Source organism: Bombyx mandarina, chromosome 24, assembly GCF_030267445.1.
Source record: "Bombyx mandarina strain Sakado chromosome 24, ASM3026744v2".
Lineage (NCBI taxonomy): Eukaryota > Metazoa > Arthropoda > Insecta > Lepidoptera > Bombycidae > Bombyx > Bombyx mandarina.
In genome coordinates this window covers 9852629-9869067 of record NC_143230.1, presented here as the reverse complement: position 1 = coordinate 9869067, position 16439 = coordinate 9852629, and the positions used below count along the sequence as shown (strand labels likewise).

At 39.8% G+C, this 16439-nt stretch overlaps 1 protein-coding gene across 1 annotated transcript; it reads left to right on the top strand.

Moving 5' to 3' along the window:
- Positions 1-257: 257 nt before the first annotated feature.
- On the top strand, positions 258-1177 carry LOC114243487 (uncharacterized). The gene has a single exon (XM_028174993.2). It carries the CDS (start codon positions 359-361, stop codon positions 1175-1177), a length of 819 nt encoding a protein of 272 aa, XP_028030794.2. The 5' UTR covers positions 258-358.
- The last annotated feature ends 15262 nt before the right edge of the window (positions 1178-16439 follow it).

The window sequence follows — 16439 nt, the reverse complement described above, 5'->3', positions numbered from 1 at the left end:
ATATATTATTATATGTAATGTTTACTGTATGCACTAGGTTTGTGTTCCTAATTGTTCTTTCCTTCTGCGGGCCTACTGGAAGAGATTTCAACATGAAATAAGTAGTGCCCCCTTGTACTCTGTATCCTTATTGTCGTGTTCCTTCTAACAGCTGTATGTACAAAATATATTATAAAAATAAAAATAAAATTCGAACGACACACACCGAAGCTGGCCACATTATTATTTCATCATCGAAAAAAAAACTAACGTGGACATAAAAGTGAATGACTAACTGAAGGCTTGTTCATTCGTGAAACGGTATACGTAAGATATCAGAAGTACTACCACCTTGCTGATTCAGATTCCGTGAACAAAGATGGTTCCGATTGCCCCAGCTTTATTCGTGAATCATGGAGGCGGTGCCCGGCCACTGCTGGGCGACAAAGACCACGCCAAACTAATAGAATTCTTTACGAACGAAGTGAAAAAGCTCGTAAACTTAAAAGCACTGAAGGCGATAATACTGGTCACGGCGCACTGGGAGGAAGAGGTCGTTACCATTTCATCCGGCAAACATCACGATCTATACTACGATTATTACGGTTATCCGCCCGAAGCCTACGAATACAGATACGACGCACCCGGATATCCTGAATTGGCCAATGAGATACACGAAAAACTAAAAGAATCCGGTATAAACTCCAAATTGGATGACGAACGAGGTTGGGACCATGGACTTTTCGTTCCGATGCTCTTAATCAATCCCGCCGCCGACATTCCGATAGTACAAGTGTCCGTCCTGAAGAATCAAGATCCCAGGAAGCATTATCAGTTAGGGGAAGCGCTACAGGTGTTCCGCGCGCAAGGCATCGCCATTATCGGGTCCGGAATGACTTATCACGATTTTATAAAGATCAAATCGCATTGCTACCAGGACCAAGTCGTAAACAAAGAGTTTGATTATTATCTGAATACTGTATGCACTGCTGGAGAGGAGAGTGAGAGACGGGAGGGCTTGCTAGCTTGGAAACAGCAGCCTGGAGCGATAGAGGCGCATCCTGAGGGAGCCGCCGAGCATCTGATGCCTCTGATCGTGGTGGCCGGCGCCGGAGGGCCAGGTCCGGCCGAGAGAGTCTTCAACTGGGACATGCTCGGTACATTCAGGCTGAGCTCCTTCATATGGAAGGATCTGTAACGATGATCTGATTGGATACGGTGACCTGATATTAGCCAAGGAGAACACTGGATATTTGTTTAATATTATTATTTTGAAACGTAGTAAAATTTAATATCAAAACCTCGACCTAGGACCTCGTGTGAGTCCGCGCGTGTAGGTACAACCACCCTGCCTATTTCTGCCGTGAAGCAGTAATGCGTTTCGGTTTGAAGGGCGGGGCAGCCGTTGTAACTACACTAAGACCTTATATCTCAAGGTGGGTGGCGCGTTTACGTTCTAGATGTCTATGAGCTCCAGTAACCACTTAACATCAGGTGGGCTGTGAGCTCGTCCACCCACCTAAGGAATAAATTAATAAAAAAGTAAGATCGGATCATGTTATATATCGAGGGGTGAAAAGTTATTACATTTAAGGGTCATTTCGTTTAACACGCGACATTTATCTTTGTAATTAAAGGTCCGTTTGTATTTGTTATTAGCATCAACCGTTCGATGTTTTTAATTGAACTTCGATTAAGTTTACTCCAGTTAAATAAATAGCTGAAGAAGTTTTTTGTTATAAATTTTTAAACTTTAAATGGCTCTCCTGTAAATTAGCCAAAATGTTGCTTAAACCAAACACCATTTCACCCCTCAATATATACGTACAGTCAAAATCTGTTATAACGACATCGAAGGGACTGCTCATATTCAGTCGTAAAAACCGATAGTCGTAACAACCGGTGATGTATAATGTGTATCGTGCAAGTACAAACAAATCGATAGGGAATTATTGGAAAAATATATTTACATAATACGCGATTTTTCTTCAATATTAATTTGTTTTCTTTTTCTTTGCGACATTTTGAAAGTTTCACGAATAACTCCACAAAGTTTTGGTGCGTCTTGTGTATAGATAAGTAACAAACTAACTGAAGAGATATGAAGAAGCGGGCTTTGACTACCGCATGCACGTGTTTTGTTTCTAAGAATTAGAAAAGACCCTACACTAAACTAAATCCTATTGTTTTCTTTCCTGATTTTAAAAGCCATTGAAGACTAATGTGGATACCTATTCAAATTGTTTACAATACAGCTTAGTCGGTCGTTCTAACAGATCTAATACTCCGAAATATTAGTTAAATGTGGTCGTTTTATGAGGTATGTCGTTATTACCAATGTCGTAGAAAGCAATATTTTTAATAAGGCGGTCATATGGCATTCAGCCGGGACCTTTGTTCTTGGTTATTATAACCGGCATGTTGTATTAAACGATGTCTCAGTAAACGGTTTTGACCTTATTACTACCACAAGTGACAAATTAGAATTTACATTTTAAAAAAGAAATGTTTTATAAAAGTTTTTGTTAATAAACCGCCTTCAAAAAAGGAGGAGGCTAACGATTGTGCGGCAAAGCAGTAATGCATCTCGGTTTGAAGGGCGGGGCAGCCGTTGTAGGTACTTTAAAAACGGAGACTTAGAACTAATGTCTCAAAATAGTTGGTGGCATTGGCGTATTTCGTGTCTATGGATTCCAACGACCACTTTGGTAATAAAGCGACTTTTTTCGAAGCGTGTTCTTTTAGATATTTTTATTTGAAAGCTGATGTTTCTCATGTGGTCCCAGCCCAGTGAGTTTCTCGCCGCATCTTCTCAGTGGATCGCGTTTCCGATACGCTGGTAGATTCTGCGAAGCACTAGCTAGGGCCAATGTTAGCAACGTCGTCAGGTTTGAACTCCGTGAGCTCACCTACTCGCTCGGTTACGCTAGCATAGCCTCTCAAGCCTATCAGATTAGGTACGAAAATAAAAAAAGATGTGTGGTGTCGTGGGACACCGGATAGGAACGAAGTTCCTTATTATAAAAATATAAATTTTAATTTCTATTCGATGTATAAAGAAAATAAAACTGGAGGTTTCGCAACAACCCACGGTCATTCCGAAACGTGCGAACTTATTGTGGTACACTTCATTCACGGTTGTTTGCTTAAGAGTTAGTGTATTGCGCAAACGAACGAGCCGAGATCGTGAATCGTACACTATGTGCATTACTAATAAAAATCTTACGTTACGGACGTTTTTTCCCGGTCAGGGTACCCCTCCGCATCGTCCCATGAGGAACTTCGTTCCAAAAAGTGTGCCCATTTAATTATATCAAGTTCCGACCACCGGTTTTTTGAGTTATTATTACTAACGTGACCATACGTCCCGCTTTGGGCGGGATTGTCCCGCTATCCCCAACCGGAACAAAAATGTCCCGCTTTAATTTATATGTTGTGCGTGGATGTGTTTATTAGAAACTCACCGAATACTTACTTATCCCAAATCGTTATTGTATTACAAAATACATACTAAAGTAATTCGATTTTTTCTGTAGAAAAGTAGTTTTTTATTGCGAAATTATTTATGTGTGTATGGATTAAGATGTCAGTGAGGGTAAGATACCATAATAAATTATGTCAAGTCATTTTTTTAAGCCATATCTTTTATTTTGCACCTTTTTTTTATTGCCCTTGTAGGCAGACGAGCATACGGCCCACCTGATGGTGAGTGGTTACCGTCGCCCATGGACTTCAGCAATGCCAGGGGCAGAGCCAAGCCGCTGCCTACCGCTTAATACTCTCCACAAGCCTCGTTTGAAGGAGGACATGTCATAGCGCTCGGGAAACACCGTGGAGGGGAGCTCATTCCATAGCCGGATGGTACGTGGCAAAAAAGACCTCTGGAAACGCACTGTGGATGACCGCAGTGGCTCCAGGTAGTATGGATGAACTCTACTCGGGTGGCGGGCGGTGCGATGGTAAAAACGAGATGCCGGTATCATCTCGAACAATTCCTCAGAGCACTCTCCATAGAACATACGGTACAAAATACAGAGGGAACCGAAGTCCCTCCGCAGACCCAGAGGTTCCAAACGATCCGTGAGAATGGGATTATCGACAATCCGAACGGCCCTCCTCTGTATGGAGTCAAATGGAAGTAGCTGGTATTTGGGAGCCCCGGCCCAGAGATGGGAGCAGTACTCCATGCGAGGCCGGACTTGTGCTTTATAACGCAAAAGCCTTTGTCCAGGCGTGAAGTACTGCTTCGCTCTGTTGAGGACTCCCAGCATTTTGGACGCCAACTTGGCTTTGCCTTCCAAATGACTCCGAAACTGGACATCGCTCGAAATGTCGACCCCAAGTATCCCAATACTCTCGGAAGGTTGCAGGGATACTCCTTGGAATTGCGGTGCCGTGGAATTTGAACATTATGATGGTTATATTGTCAAAGACTTCTATAACCACAGATTTCGCCAAGACTACACTATAGACAAATAATATTAAAGATAAACAATATTAACCTATTTTCAATATGACAACAGACTTTAAGCATTAACTAAAGTTTGACAATAAACAAACAATGTGTGTGTCAAATACATGGCAGTTGTGTAATGTTATCTCTATGTGTTATCTTTATTGATTTAATGTATCTTTTATGCATTATTTAAAAAAAAAATTAGCATTGTGCACTCCTTCTCTATATTCACTATAGGTAAGTGTGGGAAATTTCATACTCCTCAGTCTCGCTTTGACACGAAAAAAAAAATGGTCACGTTAGTCATACTAAATAATGCATCTAAAATTGACTTGGACTAGATTGAGAATGCACTCATTTTATTTGCGCTGTTTCGGTTTTTATTAAAAAAAGTCGTTACATTACGCTCTAACTTCGTATGACGCAAGTCTTTAATGCCCACGGATTTACGGCTTTACATAATTATACTGTCACCGTATGGTATTTAGCTGCTGTCATTTCCAAAGATATCTTGTAATAAATTATAACAGTTTAAAAAATATATAAAATACGTTTTCATAGATAATACAACTAAAAATAAAAAATTCAGTGTGTTGTGTCAATAGTTATAATTTGCGTAATTACGGGTGGTAGGACCTCTTGTGAGTCCGCATGGGTAGGTACCACCCCCCTGCCTATTTCTGCCGTGAAGCAGTAATACCTTTTGGTTCGAAGGGCGGGGCAGCCGTTGTACTGTTAAAACTGAGATCTTAGAGCTCTTAAGTTGTAGATGTCTATGGGCTCCGGTAACCAACTATAGTTAAGTCGTTAGCACGTCCACCCATCTAACCAATAAAAAAAAATACATATAGATATAAAAATCTCCGAACAAATATCAAACAAACTTCGTCACACGAATGTTTGCCGGACGCCGTTAGAAAAATGTTTTTCACGCGCATGTTTATTAATGAATTATGAGATTCGCTTATCGCATTTAAACAATGATATCGAGGGGTGAAAGGCTGCTTGAATAAAGCGGCATTTCTCTTAACACGCGACATTTATCTTTGTAGTCAAAGATCCCAGGGCCCCCAGACGTCACGTATTTTCTGACGAACGAAATGTGGCCGATTGCGTAGTATTAGTATACAGTGTACTAAGAACGCATGCCTACCTGCTACCTTGCTTAGACGGCCAATTTTCAGGTATCAGGTACTCAAGGTACCTACATAAAATCATACCCTACTTCACGTATTTTCTGAAAGCTGATTTTTACGTATATTTTAGGCAATATACTTAAAAATAAGTCGCCAGGGGCAGAGCCAAGCCGCTGCCTAATTATACATAATTATATATATTTTTTTTTACCCGGGAGGATAAAATTCAAGAATAATGGTAGTCAAATGAGCATTTTTTTTTCAAATTATTTTTGATTACTTACCTGATTATTACATTTTTAACTGATTTTATTTTAATATTAATAATTAATTGATATGAGTCAACTGTAAGAGAGAGATAGAGAGACACAGAAGTCAATATATCCTAATACATGTCTCACTCAGTCTGGATGCGCGTGGATAATGCCCTCGCGCTCTTACCCACAGAGGTATTAAATTGAATTTAGGGGATGATTGGCCCTTTAAAGTGTTTGCAAAACAATTCGGCCGACGGAAAGTGTCTGGGAGTATTGGCGACTTATTTATAAGGATATTGCCTAAAATATACCTACGTAAAAATCAGCTTACAGAAAATACATGAAGTAGAGCATGATTTTATGTACCTTAAGTACCTGATACCTGAAAATTGGCCGTCTAAGCAAGGTAGCAGGTAGGCATGCGTTCTTAGTACATACTAACACTACGCAAGCGGCCGCATATCGTTCGTCAGAAAATACGTGACGTCTGGGGGCCCTGAGATCTTACTCTATTGTAATTAAAGGTCCGTTTTATTTGGTATTATCGACCTCCCCTCACTTCGCTTCGGAAACATTACATTTTAATGTTGTATATAGTCAAGTCCCGCAATTAAGTGGTATGGACGTGTGATGCGTAGAGAGAAGATGCATGTGACTAGGAGATGTGTGGAAATGGTAGTGTAACGTAGAGGGGGAAGAGGTCATTCGAAAAATACATTGATGGAGTGTGTGAATGACGATATGAGAGAGAGAGAAGTGAGTGTTGAGATAACGGCTGACAGAAGAGAATGGAATAGAAAAATTAGCTGTGCCGACCCCACCTAGTGGGATAAGCTGGAGAAAAAGAAGAAGAGTCGAGTCTCGCGATGTTACCCGCGGTTTTTAACGTACCGCGGGGTGAAGCTAGTCTAAACAAATAGCTTAAGTTACTCCTTATATCATCGGCTACCTATCAGTGAAAGTCTCGCCAAATCGGTCCAGCCGTTCCAGAGATAGGAGATTACTACGTAATAGATGAAATAGCTCTTTTTTTACCTGGTTTCAATGGTTCCGTTATGGCGATGCTGTAGTTTTTTTTGCTAGGTTCTGATTTATAATTCTAATTGGAAAAAGAGGCGGACTTCAGTCTTCCTCTCTACTCTGAAGTCGCCGGAGTCGAGTGGTTACCGTCGCCCATAGACTTCAGCAATGCCAGGGGCAGAGCTAAGCCGCTGCCTACCAAATTTTGCCAGTAAAGTTTTTTTTTTTTTCCTATTTAAGCTGATGGTCTAGAGAGACCATATCAGCGTAACCTTAACTAGTAGGTGAGCTCATGGGGCTCATACCTGACGACGTTGCTAACACGAACCCTAGCAAGAGCCGTGTTTCGCAGAATCCAGCACCGAATCGGAAACGCGACCCACTGAGAAAATCCGGCGAGAAACTCAGTGGGCCGTGTCTGAGGATTAATTTACTCGTCGAGCCCTTCGTCGCAAGCGACGGGTTCGACAAGAACGATGGCCGGTGCTTGAGGTACCTAAAGGCACCGTTAGTGGATCGGGAGGATCCGTAATGACGTGTTGGGGCGACGTCGACTGCTTTCCATTCTGTCCGCAGGATCGGGATTGTAGTTACCGGCGGCCACGAAGAGAGGGTTCTCGTGTCGTGCCGCTTTCTCGAAGTGGCACATTGATACCGACTGTAGATACTTACTAACGGACTCTAGGTCCAAATCGTCATGCAAGCCGATGTTCCTGAGGAACCACGGGGCTCCGACGGCTATCCTGCAAAAACGGGATTGTTTGATGTTTTAAAGCGACGTGCTTATCTATCGACATCAATACTTTAGTGATGTTCTCGCTTACCTATCAACAGATCACCTATTATTAGCGGAATATTAGGTTGTTAACTTCACAAACTTACAATAAAAAACCATGATTTTGAATAATTATTTATTTATTTGTTTTTTTTTTCCTTAATTTACAGATTTTATATTTTTCAAGGCTTATTTTCTCAGGTTCTTCCATTTGTGGTACATGCTTCTCTCTGCGGACGCGTTTTGCTATTTGATTGCACCAATTGAATATACCATACAAGTAATTAGTTCAGTACTGGTGGTAGGACCTCTTGTGAGTCCGCACGGGTAGGTACCACCGCCCCGCCTATTTCTGCCGTGAAGCAGTAATGCGTTACGGTTTGAAGGGTGGGGCAGCCGTTGTAACTATACTGAGACCTTAGAACTTATATCTCAAGGTGTGTGGCGCATTTACGTTGTAGATGTCTATGGGCTGCAGTAACCACTTAACACCAGGTGGGCTGTGAGCTCGTCCACACATCTAGGCAATAAAAAAAAAATTAGTTCAGTTTTCAATAAAAGTAAATAGTTTGAAAAATATCTCCAGGTGTTAACGACTTCGATCAATAATAGTAGTATTATTGATCGAAGGTGTTGATATTTTGTTTCTCGAATACACCAATCCAAACCATAGATTTTTTTGGTCCAATTTTTTCTTATTAGGAAAGGCAAGGGGATCTAAGCCCATACAGCTTACATATTATACACTTAATGATATTGTCATAATTTTTTTAAGGGATATTATAACCTGGTAACTAAGACCTATAAGTCATGTCTTATTTTAATTTATATTCCTATTTTTATGAAAAATGATAATATGAAGTGAAATGAAATGAAGATGATTAATTTGAGACATTAATCAACTGGGATGAAATTAAATGAAATGAGATGAGGTGATATGGGATAAAATATAATATCAGTAAAATGGTGACCACCATTTGCTGAGATTTTTTTCAGTTAACTTTTTGGAGAATTCCAAGAAGTTACGTCCAGCGGCTTTGTTTCATTTTCCCACATTGTGCACTTTAACAGATATTAAACAGTTAATAAACCACCGTTATTACACATTTAAACCTGAAGAAACACTAAATAGATAAAATAAAACAAATCACACAACTTCACTCCTCGCGTTCCCGCCAAAAAGTCCTTATGATATCATCAAAATACACAAAGACACAACGTGACGACATTGAGTGATTGTATTGTAGTTAGTACTTTTTTTTGTAATTTTATGGCCTGGCTATTATATCTTTAAGCCAGTATTTAGTACCTACTTGACCTTTTTTTTTTGAGATTGTTTTACGGCCCTGGATGCGAGTCTTTATGAGTCCGTAGTAAGGTCACAATTAATTCACTTCACAATACCTACTTGAAGTTTTAGCAGTGCTGCCAACTATAATTTAATGAATCCAGAAATTTTTGTAACAAAACACACCGGAAACCACTAAATTTGGCGAACCCTCAAACCACCAGTAAAACACTAATACATTTTGTCAGACAGATAATACGTGAAGTATTAAAATAATAAAGACAATCATCTTCAGAAGAATCGGGTTCATTTACGTTTTCTATTTTTACAGGCAAATTTTTTGTGTTTCCCGAAGAGATAAAATACTCAATCTGAGGATCTTGGATGCAGAGATATATGTTTTAAGCCGTGAATGAATCGATGATCATTCTGTTTTATATATCGCATAAAGAGCTATAATGTTACTTATGCGATTCTTGTTAAAACTGAACTGAGTTTGAGAAAATCCATTTTTTTATAGTTATATTAGTGAGATGTTTGCTTTTAATGCCGGTATGTAGTGTACGAATGTTTGCACGCATGTGAAGGGCTGTCAGACATTCATTCGCAAGCTTAGCGGCTGTGCAAATGGGTTCGGTATTCAATTTGCGGACCCGTTTGCGCTTCCTCCTAGACTTGTTTACGCATGTTTCACGAATTTCTCTTCTTTTTTAATTCGTCAATAGAACATTGAAGAGAAAAAGAGTTTTTAATTCATTCCCAGGCGTGATTAACGGCCATTCTGTTTTTATGGGATTTCTTTTGAGGGTCCCATAAGGTCGATTCATTTTGCAGGAGTTCAATGAACTCCATCACCTTGGTGTTGTTCCAATCCATGATGAAGGTACGCTACACAGTAGACGTCACGAATAAAAAACCGACACAGCTTGGAAAACCACGAATGCAGCGAAAACTTTGCATAATCATTTGCAAATGTCGTCCTACACTTGTGGGTTTGGGTATTCGTGCGAATGTGAGTGACCGGTATAATAATAACGTTTAAAGTTTTAGTTTGAATATTATCATTTTATTTCTTTAGTCGAGAAGAACTATGGCATTGTATTAAATTAAGATGTTGAATTTTCAACGTTTCTCTTGAAAAAGTACCTACATCATTTGTGTATGTGATGTTATAACACCGTATGTTCGATATATTATGTACAATATTACCACTGATGTATTTCAGTACCGCCTCAGTCGTCGCGAGGGGAGGTTGTATTCTACTTTCAATGTAATTTCACTCAAACATACTAGACGTAATCTCGTATGTATGATCTATTTATTATATGATATTAACTTTTGAGTTTAAGTCAGAGAAGTGATTTATTTGACTACAATTTTTTTTTTAAAGGTACGTGTTTTCAGTTTTTACTGCATTTATTGAGCATCAACTGAGATGCCGATGCTCATGGCTGTCAAGAATGCCAGGGGCATAGTCGAACAGCTACCAATCGCTAATAATTATATTCGACATAGGAAACCGGACATCAATAAAAAAAAAGCAATCTAACAATGAATATAGTTTTAAAAAAATACGATTTATTTATTAGCTCGAATAGTAAATATTTATAAGATCTACTCGCACTTATTGTTGTAATCTATACTTAGTCTGGCCATAAATACTGTTACAATTAAAAATAAACAAAATATTACATTTGAATTTGGAATCTGTCATTTTTATATTATGATTGCTCATTGAGTTTTCTTATTTTGGCGCCAATATATTGTACAATATTTTGCGATTTTAAAATGGAGTGGATAAAGAGAACCGAATTGCTGTGATTGCATTACACAAAGTAGGTATGGAGCCAAATGCAATTTTTAAAACTCTCCATACGCTTGGTATTAGCAAAATGTTTGTGTACCGGGCTATTAATAGGTGCAATGAGACCTCCTCTGTTTGTGACAGAAAAAGATCTGGCCGTCCACGTAGTGTTCGTACGAAAAAGGTGGTCAAAGCAGTAGGGGAAGAATTCGAAGAAATCCTGTCCGAAAGCAAAAGATTTTATCTCGGGAGATGAAGATAGCACCTAGAACCATGTCGCGTATTTTAAAAGATGACTTAGGACTTGCAGCCTATAAGAGACGTACTGGTCATTTCTTAACTGATAATTTAAAAGAGAATAGGGTGGTAAAATCGAAACAACTACTGAAGCGGTACGCAAAGGGAGGTCATAGAAATTTTTTGTTTACGGATGAGAATTTTTTTACAATTGAGCAACATTTTAACAAACAAAATGACCGTATTTATGCTCAAAGCTCTAAGGAAGCTTCCCAATTAGTCGACAGAGTGCAACGTGGGCACTATCCGACTTCAGTGATAGTTTGGTGGGGTATTAGCTATGAAGGAGTGACTGAGCCTTACTTTTGTGAAAAAGTTATCAAAACATCGGCACAAGTGTATCAAGATACCATTCTTGAGAAGGTAGTGAAGCCCCTTAACAACACCATGTTCAATAATCAAGAATAGTCCTTCCAGCAAGACTCAGCGCCAGGTCATAAAGCTCGGTCTACGCAGTCTTGGTTGGAAACGAACGTTTCGGACTTCATCAGAGCTGAAGACTGGGCCGTCGTCTAGTCCCGATCTTAATCCTCTGGATTATGATTTATGGTCAGTTTTAGAGAGTACGGCTTGCTCTAAACGCCATGATAATTTGGAGTCCCTAAAACAATCCGTACAATTGGCAGTGAAAAAAAATTCCCATGGAAAGAGTGCGTGCTTCTATTGATAACTGGCCTCAACGTTTAAAGGCCAATGAGGACCACATCGAATAAGCTTTTTATACTTTAAATTGTTTTATATTTATGTATTTAACTAACACACTGTAAAAGTAATAAAATTAAATGTTATTTGCAATAGATTTTTTTTCCTTTGTCTCAGTACCTATGGCAAGACTAGGTATATATAAACGAATCTGCATATGTACTACACGCGAATAGCTTCAGAACGCCGGCGAAAATTTGGATAATTGTTTTTTTATTGTGTTTGTGATGGTCAGGAGAAGGTTCATAAGTAAAAAAAAAAAATTGCGCGGCAAATTAGAAAATTTAAGAACACTTAACCTCGACTTAACATTATCTAAATGCGTGCTGCAAATATCAGATTTCTATAAAAGAAAATTCAATAAAATCAATGGTACCTAATAAATTTGAGTCCACGAAGCGAAGCAATGGCGGGTCGGTAGTTTTAAATAAAACTTTAATAATATATGGCTCTGTAATAGCCTATTTTAATACGCTTTTATTAGCTTCATACGTATGTTAGTATGTAACGGAATCTTTGAACATCATTTTGACCCCCTTCCAAACGTCGGATTAACTCGAAAGGCATACTTTTTTTTTTTTAAAGGGATTTTATGACCTGGTAACTAAGACATTTAAGTCATGTCTTATTATAATTTATATTCTTATTTTTATGAAAAATGATAATATGGATAAGACCGACAATTGTATTTTCTTGTATTTAATGTTTCGTTTTTTTTTTTTTGGGTACAATAAAGCATTTTTCTTTCTCTCTCTCCCATTCGACCCATCTGAGTTACTGCCGCTCGTGGACAACAGCAACGCCGCTACCTACCGCTCATAACGCTTAAAAATAGCTAGCCTTTCATTTTTGTTACACGACTTTTTTTACGTCGTCAAATTTGTAAGTGGACATTCGTTAATTACCTAAAAAAACGTCATTTCGGATCCTCCCGATTCCCGATCCACTAACGGTGCTTTTAGGTACCTCAAGCACCGGTCATCGTTCTCGTCGAACCCGTCGCTTGCGACGAAGGGCTCGGCGAGTAAATTAACCCACAGACACAGCCCACTGAGTTTCTCGCCGGACCTTCTCAGTGGGTCGCGTTTCCGATCCGGTGGTAGATTCTACGAAGCACTGCTCTTGCTAGGGCCAGTGTTAGCAACGTCGTCAAGTTTGAGCCCTGAAATAATTACGCTGAAATAGCTTCTCAAGGCCGTCAGCTTAGGTAGGAGAAAAAAAACCTACTATTTTGTTTTTAATAAAAAAAAATACAACAAAATGTTGATTGCCGCTGAATTAGTGTGATTGGTGGCATTAGATCGCCACGTGCGTCGCTCCCACGAGGAATTAGCTTCATACAAAATGCATAAGCCACTATAGAGGTCATTGTACTCGCCATGAACTACTGCGAATCATTTATTCAGTAATTTTCCCGGTAAAACTAACCGAGTGACATTACTACTTGATTTGTCAAAGCTTTTATGGAAGGTTATTGGTGGTAGGACCTCTTGTGAGTCCGCACGGGTAAGTACCACTACCCTGCCTATTTCTGCCGTGAAGCAGTAATGCGTTTCGGTTTGAAGGGTGGGGCAGCCGTTGTAACTATACTGAGACCTTAGAACTTATATCTCAATGTAGGTGGCGTATCTACGTTGTAGATGTCTATGGGCTCCGATAACCACTTAACACCATGTGGGCTGTGAGCTCGTCCACCCATCTAAGCAATAAAAAGAGCTAGCTGTCCCCTCTTCAGCTCTGACCAGTCTGAAGTAGCTGCTGTTACGTCAGCAGGCCACGCCTACTTTTTAGGCTTTCTTTCCTTAAAATATATAATATATTTATTTTGTCTCTCTATCTCGCTCTCTCTGGCTCCTACAGTGTGATACAGACATTAGGCTCGCACTGAGTCATAGATATACGATACGATAAACCTAACTGACTATGAGAGAAAGAGAGAAAGAAAACGTATTGTCCCACCTTTCTCTCTTGCCCCTACAGTTATATACGAAACATAACTCTCTCTCTTTCTATCTCCACTAACTTATATCACCCTCTCGACTTCCGTTCGTCTGGCCGATCACATTTTTCGTAACGCTCTCACCAGATCTGTCCACAAGTCAAGCGTGCGTATAAAAGTTTTACCTCAACAAATTCATCACCAATTGAGAGCTTCGGTAAATGTATAAATGTCACTTCGATTCAATAAACGACAATGCAAACAATGAAATAATACAATGAAATTAACTTCATAATAATTTCGGCCTGAATGTTGACAAATGGCAGGGTAATTGCGCTCTATCTAGAACATTCATTTAATATTTAATTGGTTGGCTACTTTTATAACTTCGTGTATTTATAGGCAATGTAGACGAGAATTGAATAAAATTGTATATTTATTGAATTAATGTGTTATCTATACTAATCTATACTAATATTATAAAGAGGAAAGATTTGTTTGTTTGTTTGTTTCGAATAGGCTCCGAAACTACTGGACCGATTTGAAAAATTCTTTTTCCATTAGAAGCCGACATTGTCCCTGATGAACATAGGCTACTTTTTTTATTTTTTTTTTAATTTTTTTTTGTTGGTTTCATGTTTCCGAAGCGAAGCGAGGGCGGGTCGCTAGTTAAATTTATATTTAATTGTGATTTAGCGTTTATTATTGGATTTTATTTAAAGAAATGTAATTTTCTTCCATACCGTTAGTGGTAGGGCGTCTTGTGAGCTCGCCCGAGTAGGTACACCACCATACTGCCTATTTCTGATGTCAAGCAGTAATGCGTTTCGGCTTGAATGGTGCGGCAGCCGTTGTACTGTAATACTGTATTGAAGTCGTCGTGGCCTATAGGATAAGACGTCCGGTGCATTTGTATTTTGCGATGCACCGGTGTTCGAATCACAGGTGGATACCAATTTTTCGAATGAAAGACGTACTCAACAATTGTTCACGATTGGCTTCCACGGTGAAGGAATAACATCGTGTAATAAAAATCAAACCCGCAAAACTATAATTTGCGTAATTACTGGTGGTAGGACCTCTTGTGAGTCCGCACGGTAGGTATTCTGCCTATTTCGGATGTCAAGCAGTAATGCGTTTCGGCTTGAAGGGTTCGGCAGCCATTGTACTGTAAAAACTGACACTTAGAACTCATATCTCAAGGTGGGTGGCGACATTTACATTGTAGATGTCTATGAGTTCCGATAACCAGTTGATATCAGATGGGCCATGCGCTCATCTATTTAAGCAATAAGAAAAAGCTTTTTAGAATCACGGCAGTCATCCGCTATGTGATTCAGAGATCATTCACGGGTTTATCAAGTACCATGTGGCTTTTTTTATCTTAGAAGAGTGAACAGGCTTACTGCCTACCTGGACTAAGTATTGTGTTTATATTATTATACTAGTTGACCCGGCAGACTTCGTAGTGCCTCAATCGATAAATAAAAGACCTAATCTTTTGTATAAAATAAACTTAAAACAAACAAAACGAATCCGTCCGACGGGGGACACATCAAAGGGAAAACAAAATTGTTATTTTTATTTAATTTCGAGCATGTTCATATTTATTTACCTTTTAAACCTTGTCTGGACTTCCACAAATAATTCAAGACCAAAATTAGGCAAATCGGTCCAGCCGTCTTCGAGTTTTAGCGAGACTAACGAACAGCAATTCATTTTTATATATTTTATATAGAAGATAGAAGAATAGAACAAACACGCGCCTATGGCGCAATATCTTCATAGCTCTAACCCATGCATCAGTCAGCTGAGTTTCTCGCCGGATCTTCTCGGCGGGTCGCGATTCCGATCCGGTGGTAGATACATTCGCGAAGCAATTGCTCTTGAGTTGTTAAGTCCTGTTCGGAGGCGCTCGGGCAGCGGTTAGCAAATCCCGTCCCTCGTGGCTGAGCCTTAGCTCGCCCACCTGTCATTTTTTTTTTTTTTTAACGCTGGGGAATCCATTTACGGATACCCGGTCGAGAGGGGTAATAGACCGGGTTATGTCGGACTCCGGCGCCTCCAGAGAAGAAGAGGGAGAAGAGGAAGACCAAAGTCCTCCTCTTCTTCAAATTCCTACCGGGAGACTACGCCTTTAAAAAGGCGCGCGATGCGCTGCGCGGCGTCTACCACGCAGGACCCGCCCCGCAAAACCGACTACCGACTAAACCCCATCGAGCTCCACCACTCCCACTCCACGAAACCTACGGTACCGCACAATGCGCGCCGCAGGCTCGCCGTAGCCGGTACTCACCTACCTGTCCTGGTGAAACTGGAAAGACCTCTGGGCCAACAGTAGTCTTTCAATCATAGAAAAAAACCTTCTTAGCACCCAACCCCTTTCCTTTTTATTTACGACTTAACATTCATTATATTAAACTGCTACAAAATTTAAAATAGATTTTCCAGAAATCAATTAAATATTTTGTTTTGTTGCTTAGATGGGTGGACGAGCTCACAGCCCACCTGGTGTTAAGTGGTTACTGGAGCCCATAGACATCTACAACGTAAATGCGTCACCCACCTTGAGATATAAGTTCTTAGGTCTCAGTATAGTTACAACGGCTACCCCACCCTTCGAACCGAAACGCATTACTGCTTCACGGCGAAAACAGGCGGGGTGGTGGTACCCACCCGCGCGGACTCCCAAGAGGTCGTACCACTAGTGATTACGCAAATTATAATTTTGCGGGTTTGATTTTTATTACACGATGTTATTCCTTCACCGTGGAAGTCAATCGTGA